The sequence below is a fragment of the Sceloporus occidentalis genome, unplaced genomic scaffold, assembly GCF_023333645.1.
Source record: "Sceloporus occidentalis isolate IW3139 unplaced genomic scaffold, rSceOcc1.0.p SCAF_8, whole genome shotgun sequence".
NCBI lineage: Eukaryota > Metazoa > Chordata > Lepidosauria > Squamata > Phrynosomatidae > Sceloporus > Sceloporus occidentalis.
In genome coordinates, this window is record NW_028316988.1 from 23464696 (window position 1) to 23477286 (window position 12591).

The window sequence follows — 12591 nt, forward strand, 5'->3', positions numbered from 1 at the left end:
AGAAAGCCTTCTGAAATTCATGGGGTCTCCATAAGTCGACAGGTGACTTGGAGGCAAATGTTGTGGGAAGGGGCAGTGTTTTTATTTGGGGTGGGCAATGCCCAGGTTTTGCCCCTTTGGTCAATGCAGCCCTGCTTCTTCCCCCAAAAGACAAAGCAAGCTTCCAGCCCAAATGGCTTAACCTCATATCTGAGTTGGGAGGATGCACCACAAGGTCATCTAAACTGACCCTTGCCTTTATTTCCCTTTATTTTTCCTGGGACAGGACCCAAGGTGGCTCCCATTGGAGATTTAAAGGCAGACTTCACTGGGAGGATTAGACTCTGTCCCATCGAGTTCAAGCTCCTTGGGTTTCAAGATCCTGGGAATGCAGCCCTCTGACTGCAAGGCACGGGCTCTTCTGTCCATCAGTAAGGTCCCTTCTCCTTAAAGAGAGACCAAGTAAACCTCCAGCCTTCATGACCTGGCATCATAGAATGGCAGAGTCGGAAGGGGCGCCCAAGAGGTATCCAGTCTCACCAGAACCGATCTGGGTTCAAATCCAGGTTTGGACTAGGACTCATGAGGATCCCTTTGGCTATTGAGTTCACCATTTCTGCTCTGACCAGGAGCATTGGCTGTCCTGGGCTTTTCCTTCAGCCTTGCATGGACTGAACCAGAGATGGGAAGACCTGGCCCTCCCCAAAGATTCAATGGGGAACCTTCTCCCCTTCCTTTATTGACCCACTCTGTCCCTTTCCAGATGATGCTGCCAGTCCTTGTGAGAAGGCAAACACTGCTGAATCACAGACCCACATTCGGTGGACTTCCCTTTTGGTGCAACAGCCCTGGACTTTGTGGATCCTATGTATCACCGCGAAGGTGAAGATAGAAAAACCCGAAGGTACTTCCTCCTCCCCGGCTGCCGAAATTTCCCCCTTCATCTCTTAATCATCTCTGCCCCACCCGGCGAGTAAACCCACCCATGGGCTCTATCACTTTCACACACGGTTGTGTCAGGGCTTTCAGGTGGCCAAGATCAACAAAGCCTCCGCCGCTCCACCGTTGCATCAGTGGAGAGGGCTGTCACAGGGTGCGTCCCACCTGTAAAAGCTTATTTTGGACGCGGTGAGCAAAGAAACACAGATTAGCGGCTTACCAAGGAAGGGGGACGGAGCACACGGCGTTCCAAAAGGTGTCACGCCTGCCTCTGAATTGTTATTAATACTAATTTTTTTGTCATAATACAATTGGGCGATTCTATTTTTAACCCCTTTCAGGAAACAAAGGTTTTGGCACAATTCATCAGTCCTGGATTTTGGATTTTGGATTCTCAGCTAATCATATAAGACCCCTGTCAGTTCTTACCCATTGATCAAGAAATTGTTGATCAATTGTTGATGGACAAAGAATTGTCTCCCTCCATCTACCTGCAAACTTCCAGGAAATGCCGCCAACGACCATCGAAAACAGGGTAGAAGGCTGTTCTCATACCCTCCGGATTTGGCAGGGACAGGCCCAAATAATCCTCTGCCATCCTCCTTTTTCAACTGCTTTTAAAATGTCTTTGTTTCTCTTTCCTCCTTTCCTCTTTTGTCCTCAACTAGTAAGACAATACAAGGCAAGTGGAGGCCTGTTTTCTGCTTGTGATATACAGCTTTGTGCCTAATTTCCTCAATACAGGAAGCCTCAGCAGTTCATGTAGAGATCTTAGAGCCTAGAATTGTGTGGCCTACACACCAAGCCAAAAGTGTGCTGCTGTAGCAAAAAAGACCAATGCAGTCCTAGGCTGTATCATCAAACAAAAACAAAACAGACAGCTTCATTTATATACCACTTCATACTGAACTAACAGTGTCTAAGCGGTTTACAACTGTAAGCTAATTGCCCCCAACAATCTGGGTACTCATTTTAGCGACCTCCTTGAAAGGATGCAAGCCTGAGTCGAGCTTGAGCCCTTTTGCTGGTATTGAACTCGCAACCTTATGGTTTTTGAGTGAGTGGCTGCAGTACAGGCATTTAACCACTGCGCCACAAGGGAAATCAATAGTCCCACACTATTCTGGTTCTTTTCTTCCTAATCTGAAATCCTGTGTCCAAGTCTTGGCGCCACAGTGTAAAAAGGACCTTGATGTGCTGGAATGCATACCCTCCAACGTTTCCCAGATGGAAACCAGGAGACTGTGGCCAAGCAACAGCAGAGTGAAGTCAGGAGGGCAGAAGTTATTAATGAGGAAGACCAGACAATCCAGGAGGGGCTGCAGCTGTTTGCTTTTGCCTGAGCCGACTGGGAAGGACAAGGCTCCCCTCTGACCCTTGCTGTGTTAACTGAGTGCAAATAACTTTTGTGCTCTGAATTCAGTTTGCAGGAATTGAAATAAGCTGAAGGCAAAGGGGGACTGAGGAAATTTAAAAGCACCTACAAAGTGGGAATAACCAGGACTGTCCTTGCTAAATTGGGAGAGTTGGGGGATATTGATCTATTGACAGGTCAGCGGACATCACATCTCTCTCTGTCAAGGCCTGGCCCAGATTCTCAGAGCTGAGGCCCTCCATCCTCAGGGGAAGACTCGCAGGGTGAGAGCAATGGCTTGAGAAGTGTGTTTGTGTGTGTGTCCTCCTTCCCCAAATTGTGTTTTGGTTGGTTTTGTGGATCCCAGTGAAGACCATGATGAATACATCTCTGTGTTTTACCGAAAGATCTCTGCAAAACCTCTCTGTCAGTCCAGCAGAATGCAAATCAAAATGAAATCAATCCTCTGGGAAAGGAGACTGGCTCCTGATTTTCATGGGTTTAATAAAACAAGAAGAGCTACCTGGAGCTTTAGAAAGAGGAACCCAGAGGGCTGCTTCCCAGGGAAGATGGAGACCAAAAGGTGCGACTTCTCCGGAGAAGACACGGACTCTCTGTCCACCATCATCTACCGCGTTTCGACCAGCGTGGAACTCATGGCCGGGATGTCTTTGAACGTCTTCATCATTGCCGTAAACATTGCCGACCGGCTGCGGAACCGAGGCCTGAAGCCCGTCGACCAGATCTTGACCGCTTTGGCCGTCTCCAGGTTCTTCTACTTGTGCCTCCTCATGTTCAAGCTTTTGTGCATGGTCCTGATCCCTTGGGTTTTTGAGTTCACCCGCCTCTACCAAATGTTCAAAGCGGCCACCTGGTTCCTGACCTGCACCACCCTCTTCTTCTCGGCGACCCTCTGCGCCTTTTATTGTGCCAAAATCGCTAACTTCCAGCAGCGGACCTTCATCCTCCTCAAGACAAGGATCAGCCAGCTGGTTCCCTACCTGCTCCTCTTCTCCGTCTTTGCGTCCTTGGTGAACACCTCTCCGTTTTTCTACGGCATTTATCAGGTCGCCTGCAGCAAGCAGGAAAATGATTCACACCCTTCTGGGAACGGCACGCGCCTCGGAAGCGCCAATTTGGAAACAAACACGTTGAATCTGTTCCTCTTCTGTGGCATTGGGTTTTCGGTAGCCTTCTCCTTCCTGGCCACCTTGGCTTTCCTTCTGCTCTTCTCTCTCTGGCGGCACACCAGGACTTGCAGCACCAGCTTCGGCCACCCAAACCTGGAGGCTCATTTCCAGGCCGTGAAAATCATCCTGTGCCTCTTGACCACCGAAGCCCTCAAGTTCGTCGCCCTGATCCTCCTCCTCTCCAATATATTTCTGGACAGAAGTCCCCAGAACCGTTTCTGCACTTCCATTGTCTTGGGGTGCCCCACGATCGAGTCCGGCATCGTGATCTGGGGAAACCCTAAACTAAAAGAGGCCTTTATGGCCACGGTGGCTCGTTGCAGCCTGCCCTTGCCCCTGAAGTAAAGCAGAAAGCGCCCCAGGAAATCCTTCTCTCCCTCGCTTGTAGCTCCTTGCTTTTGGGAGAAGGGTAAGTGGGGTTAAAATTACATTTGGTCAATAGAGAAATAGGAGAAATGAGATGCTTTGCCTCCAACAAACGCCTTCCTGTCTTTAGAAGAAGAAGAAGAAGAAGAAGAAGAAGAAGCCGGGCACGAAAAGAAGGCGCTGAACTTTGCAAGAATCTTGCTCTGCAACCATCATTTTTGTCTTTCAGCCAGGCCTGAGTTTCCCTGCGCGGTTCAAAAATTAAAAATAAATGGGTCCCTGTCAAAGAAACTGATGGCAGATTGCGTTTGTCAAATATCGGTTCATTTGCCAACTCGCTCGGTATGTGCTTCTCCGTGTTGTGTATTGTTTGCCTTTGCAATGCTGTTCTTGTCCCTCACGAATCGGCGTGCTTTGGAAGGGCGAAAGTTGAAAGAAAATCTGCCTAAAGGTGGGAAACACATAACCTGTGAGTGTAGGCAGAAATATATATTAGGTATAGGTAGGAATATCGACAGACATCCAGAAACACACTAGCTTTTCTAATGAGTTGTGGCTCCATTGTCCAGTGCCAGCAGAATGGCATTACTTCTCTGCCAAGATGCCATATTTGCTTATCTTGTATTACCTTGTTGTTGTTGTTATTGTGGTTGTTGTATGCCATCAAGTCATTTCTGATTTATGGCAGCCCTCTCTTTCTTGGCAAGAGTTGTTCAGAGAAGGTGGTTGCCTCTACCTTTCCCTGAGGCTGAGAGAGTGACTTGCCTAAAGTCATCCAGTGGGTTTTCAAGATATAACAGGGAGGGATTTGAATCCTGGTCCGCTGAGTCTTAGTCCAATGCTCAAATCATTGCACCGTCTTGGCTTTCAGAGAGGGCTCCAGGAGACCAAATCCTTCCTTTGTCCTGGAAACCAATTGGGTGAGACTGGGCAAGTCACACTCTCTCGGCCACTTCTTCTTCTGACTGGGCAAGTCACACTCTCTCAGCCACCAGTATGGTGTTATGGTTTGAGTGTTAGTCTATAAAATCACTGGGTAGCCTTAGGCAAGTCACATTCTCTCCGCCTCAAAGTAAGGCAACAAGGACAGCTTCCTTTAGGATAAATCTTCCCATGAAAGCCTTTGAGTGAAGGATAGGACTCCAGGAGATCTGGGTTTGAATCCCCCTCAGGTATCTTGAAAGCTAAGCAGGGTCAGCCCTGGTTAGTCCTTGGATGGGAAACCACCAGCGAACCCCAGGAGCTGGAGGCTGTCTTTCAGAGGAAGGAAGTGGTAGATTCCTTGCCTGGGAAATCTCTCTGAAATGAACGGGGTCCCCATAAGTCAACAGGTAACTTGAAGACACACAAACACACAAAGTGCCCACTCTTAAGAGGATTTCCCAGCCAGGTGTGAAACCCTCCTCTGTGTACCTTGGGGGGGGGGGCTTGCTTGTTGAACAAGGTTGTGGGGTTCAGGGGGTCACCAGGTGTACCCAGTAAACGCACCTGGGACCACAACCATTTGCACATATGCAAAACTATAGATTTGCCCAAATGGGCAACAAAACAAATTGGCCGCATGTGAAACATGAACCAAATTGGTGCTCTGGAGAAGTCATGGGTTGCTTTCTAAGTCCCTCAAGGTCCATGATATGATGAGGAAAGGAAATCCCTTGGGTTTTTCTTTTCCTACATTTCCCCCTTAAGCCTCTTGCCTTCGGGACCCAGCTAGCCAAACTCCTTAGGGCAAACCCCATAAATCTAAGGGGGGGGGGGGATATTAAAACCAGAGAAAATTGTTCCTTCAAACCACAGGATCACCTTGGTAAACCACATCTCCATATATGCCTTCAACTTCAAGTCACTTGTTAACTTCTGGAGACCCCATGAATTTTGTAGTTTTTCCCTCTGAAGCAAGGAAAGAAAAGGTTTGCCATGGTCTTCCTCTGGGTATTATCTCCATGCAAGTGCCAACCAGGCCTGGCCCCTGAGCTCCAGATCTGGTGCCTTCAGGGCATTAGAGAGTGCTTAGTTCACAATGAGGCAGCATAGACATGGAAATGCTACTGCTATTGCTATCTAAGCCATAGAAAAGCCTTAGTGCAAATCCAAGAAATGGCAGGGAAAGGAGCAAATCGCCCCAAGCCTTTGGAATGGCATTTTATTTCCATCTTGCCATCCTTTTAGGAGATTCCCCCTAAACCTTAGGAAGAAGGTCCTGAAGGTAAGAGCTGTTCAATATCAAAATATGCTGGAATACAGTGAAATATGCTGCAATATTCTTTGGAGACTGTTTTCAAGCAGAGGCTGGATGGCTATCTGTCCCAGGGAGGAAGGCTTGGATGGCGTCGTCCTGCATAGCAGAAGCAGCAGGTTGGAATGGATGGCCTTTTAGGGTCCTTTCCAACTCTAGATCCTATGTATTCCTGCATGGCAGAAGAAGTGGGTTGGCACGGATGGCCCTTTGGGGTCCCTTCTAGGTCTATGAATCTAGGATTCTGTGGATCCCAGTATCCACCACCGCCACCCCATTTTGTCACTGCAGTAACCAGAAGGAAACACCTCTCCCCTGCCATTCCTTTCCAGCAAAGGAAGTGGGGTTTTAGCCCCATGTTTAGCTGGCGCTTTTAGGGAAATGAGGGGGATATCTAGTTACCCAGCCAGCCACGTCTTTTGCATGGGACCCTCCCTTTGCCTTCACCACTTAGGGGTCCATTGCTCAGGGCAGGGGCATCGCTACTCCTTCATAAATGGGGCTGAGAGAGTGTGAGTTTCCATGGCTGAGGAGAGATTCAAACCCTGGTCTCCAGAGTCCAACACTCAAACCGCTATGCCAAGCTGGCTTATTTAGGAACTAGAGTCTCCCTCAATAATACGAATCTTGTGTGTATGTGTGAAATGCATTACTAAATCCAGATTTAGGAGATCCAGGGACCAAAAGAGATTCCATGTTTCTTCTTCCTCTTAATTGGTCCTTCACCTTTCTCCCTCTTTTGTAAAAAGAAAAAGTTACACATAACAGAAAAGCAAAGCCAGAATGCTTCTAAGAAGTTTGTATTTGTGAAGAAAGCTTGCACATATCAGTTGGCTACACATTTAGCTAGTTTTGTTTTTGGGGTAAGGAAGGTTTAGTAACTAAGTGACCAAATCCAACATTTTTAAGTTGCATTTATAAAGTCGTGAAGTTGCTTGCATTTATAAAGCAACATGTGAAGTAAGACCAAAGTCACTTTATTGATGTGCCAAGTCAATGTTCCTCCTTCTTTGCAAAAGTCATTTCAAAGAGTATTCAATCGTAATCCATCAATTAACTAGCCCTATATTAACAGGGTCATGACAAAATATATATAATGAATAATATATATCGTATCTGATGTATTACAGTTGGCCCTCTTTATCCACTGATTTTTTAATGCATGGATTTAAGCATCCATGGCTTGAAAATATTCCAGAAAAGTATACATTCCGAATATGAAACTTTGGTTTTCCATTTTATATAAGGGCCACCATTTTACTATGCCATTGCATTTAACGGGAATTGAGCATCCATGGATTTTTGCATTCACTGTGGATCCTGGAACAAAACCCCAGTGGATACCAAGGACCCACTGTAATATTAAATATATATGAAATATAACACATATTATAATGTATGTAATGTGGTTTGAGCATTGGACTAGGACTCTGGAGACCAGGGTTCAAATCCCGATCCGGAAACCCACTGGGAATCCTTGGACAAGTCACACACTCTCAGCCTCAGAGGAAGGAAAACCCCTTAGGGTTGCCATAAGTTGGAGGGGACTCAAAGGCATACAACAACCACAAATATAATTAACATATAACATGACGTAACATGTAATGTCTCTCCAAGGCCAAGAGAACAAGGCTGGGGGATGTTTCCCAGCTTTTTGAACACATGACCTACTTTTTTCACAAGAGGTTGCGTCACCTGGAGCATCAAGGAAGAGGGATTGCGCAGACAGGTTTCATTGATGCTGCTCTGAATCCTGTCTAGATGATGGATTTCTTTGCTTGGCTTCTCTTTAGCCAAGTTACTTCCTCCAAGGCCCTGCTGCCTGAGGGATTGACCCAATTTATGGGCCCATGCGCAGTTAGGCATGAAAGCAGCAGGCCACTCAGACATTGCTAGTGCAAGAATGGCTGCATCCTCAAGGAAATCCAGTGTCTCAAGCCAGCAAGCCAGGTTGCAAAACAGACCCTGTGTCTGCTCTGCATGGCCTTTGCTGCTGGGGCTCCTCCTTTTTATTTCTTTGAAAAAGGGCCAGGAATGAGCATGTTTGGTGCTGCCTCTCTGCCTTTTGCAGACCAAGCGGGAGAGCAAGCAGCCTCTGCGGCTGAGAGAGTGTGACTTGCCAAGGTCCCCCAGTGGGTTTCCAGAGCCATAGGCCAATGCTCAAACCATCCTGACTCTCAGAAGGAGAGAGGGAGGGAGGAAAAGATCTGGAAAATGGAAGGAGGGAAGGAAGAGAGGAAAAAGGAAAGATGGAGAGAGAGAGAGAAGGAAAGGAAAGACAAAGCAAAAGATGGAGAGGAAGGATGGAGAAAGAAGGAATCAGAGGGGAAAGGGGAAGGGAGGGAAGGAAGGAAGGAAGGAAGTAGGAGACAAGAAAGAAGGAGGGAGGGAAACATTTGGAGAATGGAAGGAGGGAAGGTAGGGAGGAAAAGGGAAAGATGGGGAGAGACATGAAAGAAGATGGAAAGGATAGAAAGAAGGGAAGGAAGGGGAAAAGAGAGAAAGGGGAAAGTTGGAGACGGGAGAGAAGGAAGGAAGGAAGGAAAACATTTGGAGAATAGAAGGAGGGAAGGAAGGGAGGAGAAAAGATGGAAAGAGGAAGGAGAAGGAAGGAAGGAAGGAAGGAAGGAAGGAAGGAAGGAAGGAAGGAAAACATTTGGAGAATAGAAGGAGGGAAGGAAGGGAGGAGAAAAGATGGAAAGAGAGGAAGGAAGGAAGGAAGGAAGGAAGGAAGGAAGGAAGGAAGGAAGGAAAGAGAGGTGAAGGCAGGCTAGTTATAGGAACTGGTGTGTCTTTGTGTTTGCCTGTCGATCTCAGGGGCCCCATTCCCAGCCAGAGCCCCCCAGACTCCAGGGTTGCCAAAGGGATGTCCCTGATGGGTGCCCCCAACTTAGAGCTCTGTGGCTCCTTCTCTCCATCCATTTCTGCCCAGTTTGCCACCCTTTTATTTGCCTAGGGCTGACGCAACTCCTCCAGGAAGCACTGCGCTTCCTTCCCCTTGAGATCGAAGAGCCAGTTCCCAGATGTGTCTTCCTTTTGCTGCGAAGAAGGCAGGGCTGCCTAGCCTGGCTGCTAGGGCTGTGGCCTGCTTCCTTCTCGGCGGATTCTGGGAAAGGAGGCCAGGTGAGTGTGTCTGTTTTTGCCTTTGCTCCCTCACCCCAAGACTGTAAGCAAATGAAGGTCTGAGCCTCAGCTTTTCCCTGGAAAAGGTTGGCAAACATCCACCGGCAGCACTTCCTTATGCAGAACTGGACCTTTGGTCTGCTGCTCTCTTTCTCAAGACTTGGCCTAGGTCATCCTTCCCATCATGAAGGCAGGGACATCACTTTCACGGCCGGCCAGAATTTTGGACCACCAATTATTTGGCACATTCCAAATAATGTCATTTCTTTTTGGTGTCATTATGTTTTGATGCTTGTTTTGGTTTCACATTCACAATCCTCCAAATATTCCTGGCTGGAAATGGTTCAGATCCTATATACCAAGCACCTAGTCCTCAGCAAGGCATCATTGCATAAAGTGACCTGTTCCAAGTAGGAGTCAGTCGATGTCCACATTTGGGGAAAGGGTGCAAGTTTAGGATGCAGTGGCTGGAATATCATACCTTCCAACGTTTCACAGATAAAACCCAGGACGCATGGAGCCAAGCGACATCGGAGAGTGGTCAAGGTGGCAAAGGTTATTAACAGAGAAGGACACACAAGACAGAAGAAGCGGCAGGAGTTTGCTTTTGCCTGAAGCAACTGGGAAGAGCGAGATTCTGCCCGCTTCTCCTCCACAGCCGAGTTAATCAAATGCTTTTTGAATCTGAACTTGGCTTGCAGCAATTGAAGTTGAGGACAAAGGGGAATGCAGCTGAAAAAGTGGGATGGCAGAGGATGAACCGTGAGTGTCTCTGCCAAATCGGGACGGTTGAAGGGTTTGGGACGGGAACTGGATGTGGGCTGGGAATGAGGACCCAGGTTGCCAGTTGGCCATTTTTCTTGGGTGTCCTCAGGGCCTTTCTTTCTCTCCCTCTGAGCTTAACCTGCTTCCCAAGGATGGCTGTGAGGACAAAGGGAAAGACGATTTTCCTAATCTTCCTTTCACCTGTCATTGCAAAACCCTCCCAAAGATGGTGGTGTTTTCCCATCGCGTCCTTCATGGAAGGGAAGCAGGAAACTGGAACATAATCTCAGGGCAGGTAGGAACAGACTGTCAGTCAGGATTTGGGTCTGCATTAGATATGGCATGATATTCATAAAACCTTTTGGTTCCTGCCAGCCCTTCAGTTGCTCAAAATACAAGTTAGTTACGTTGAAGGTGGCGCCTTAAAATATTGCCAGCGCTGGTCTGTTTGGGTTCTGTATCCATAAAGGTCTGCTTGATAATCACTCCAATAAATGTATATTTCAGAGGTGAACTGCATCCTTCTGGGATCTGGTTTGATTCACAGGGCCTTTTCGGCAAGTGCTGTTTACTAGCTCTGGCAAATACTATTTACTAATGCTCCATGCCCCAGCCGCCCCCAATGTACACACAGTGCCTCAAGTGTTTTTAAAAAGGACAATTCTACTCTTTCCTTTTTCAATGTATGCTGAATGACTGCAGTGTTTCCTAAGCTGCCTTCCTAAAGTCCTTGGGTTTCGTCATACGCCTAACGTGACACATGCAAAGCACACCAGCATCATAATCCTGAGATTTCATGCATTTACTAGGAAGACAATTATGTGTTCTTTTAATCTTCACGGGTATCTTTAATGCCATTGCTACATCACTGTTTTTCATTTTTATTTGTAAAGGTTTTCCTTGATCGCTCGATTGGGGCTTGTTCTATCTCCTTCTGGTTATCGGCTCCGCAGGGGGAGCGCCAGCCGGAGAAAGGAGAGGAAGGTGAGGCTGACGTTTGCAGAATTATTGGGGGCAAAGTGTTTGTTAAATAAGGCCAGCGAGATCGGGGATGCTCAGCAGTTACAACGGGTGGAACCTGGGTTGGAAAAAGCAGACGGAAGGGAGAGAAGTGGCGTAAAGTACTTCCTACTGCAAAACTTGTGTTGCGGTCCCCACTTGGCCATCCACTCATTTCATTCCTTTTGGGGACTGTTAAAACAGAATCGCAGTTGTTAAAATTGCAATTGTTAACATGGAATTGCAATTGCTAAAACGGAATTGCAGTTGTCAAAATAGAGTTGCGCTTGCTAAAATAGATCTGCACTTGTTAAAATAGAATTGCAGTTGTTTCGCCTCCCTGGTCTTGCTTAATGTCCGCTTCTCATCTTTCTAGCCGCTGCTTTGTCCGTAGACAACCAAGTCAGTCCTGTTATTTATGTATCAATAATAGCCCAGATAGTCTTATAAAACCTTATAAAGGCTTTGATAAATGGGAAAGGCGCAGTCTACCCTTCGTGTCCGGGTTCAAGGGTCGAGGCGCCTCGGATGCCTTGTTGCCTTCCCATCCTCTTTGGGGACTTTCCCAGGGCTAAGAAATGGGCTAAAGAGGTCTTTATGATCCTGCACTTTGGGTGGATTGCTTTCCGCTCTGTTATCTCCAAGGTCTGTCATGGCTGGTGGTTATCCATCTCAGCCAACTTTAAAAAAAACAATATACGCACACAATGATGGAACAAACTCTCCTCACTTGGCCAGGGACTTCTAGAGTGGAGTGGAATTTGAACCCGCATCTCCCACTTCCAGGCAGTTCAGCGTGGCACAATCTGAGCTGTGAGACTTTGGTTAATTCGTGGCAGCCCATTTCTGCACCCGGATTGTTGGCAAATAAACATGGAAATCAATGAGATGGTGTAGTGGTTTGAGCATTGGGCTCTGACTGGAGACCAGGGTTCGAATCCTGCCTTGGCCATGGAAACCCATTGGGAGACCTTGGGCAAGTGACACTCTCTCAGCCTCAAAGGAAGGCAATGGCAAACCTCCTCTGAGCAAACCTTGCCAGGAAAACCCTATAATAAGTTCACCTTAGGATTGCCCTAAGTCGGAAACAAAGGCACTCAACAACCACAATAAATTTGTTATTACTGGTCAAGATAGCTTTGCCATTTGCGAAGAAGCTGGAGTCAGAGCTTTGGCAAACCCCATGGACACCCCTGTGCCACTCTCTCAGCCTCGGTAAACCCTGGAATAAGGTTGCCTCCAGGCCTCCGAAGTTGGAAACAACTTGAAGGCACTCAACAACCATTAAAAAAAAATAAATCTAAGGCCTGTTACAGACAGCCAAAATAAAGGTGCTTCGAGTCACAGTGGAGGTATGGTGTTTCAATGATGCATGACTCCTAAGAGTCCAGAAGCCATACCAAAGCCAGGTTCCAGTCCTTAGGGCTGGAGCGTGGCTTTGGTGCGACTTCTGGACTCTTAGGATGCATGCATCATTGAAACACCATACCTCCACTGTGACTCGAAACAGCTTTATTTTGGCTGTCTGTAACAGGCCTAAGTGTGTATTAAACAGGCTTGCAAGGAGAAATATGGGAAAGGCTAAAGGAGTGGATGTGCAAGCCATACAAAGCCGTCTTTATTTACCTGCTGAATGCAAT

At 47.3% G+C, this 12591-nt stretch overlaps 1 protein-coding gene across 1 annotated transcript; it reads left to right on the plus strand.

Annotated features, from left to right (window-relative positions):
- The first annotated feature begins 2841 nt into the window (after positions 1-2841).
- On the plus strand, positions 2842-3807 carry LOC149308247 (taste receptor type 2 member 40-like). The gene has a single exon (XM_089536854.1). It carries the CDS (start codon positions 2842-2844, stop codon positions 3805-3807), a length of 966 nt encoding a protein of 321 aa, XP_089392980.1.
- Positions 3808-12591: the final 8784 nt, after the last annotated feature.

Excerpts from the sequence above, each read along its gene's own strand:
- LOC149308247 (XM_089536854.1), top strand. The coding sequence starts at position 2,842 with ATGGAGACCAAAAGGTGCGACTTCTCCGGAGAAGACACGGACTCTCTG.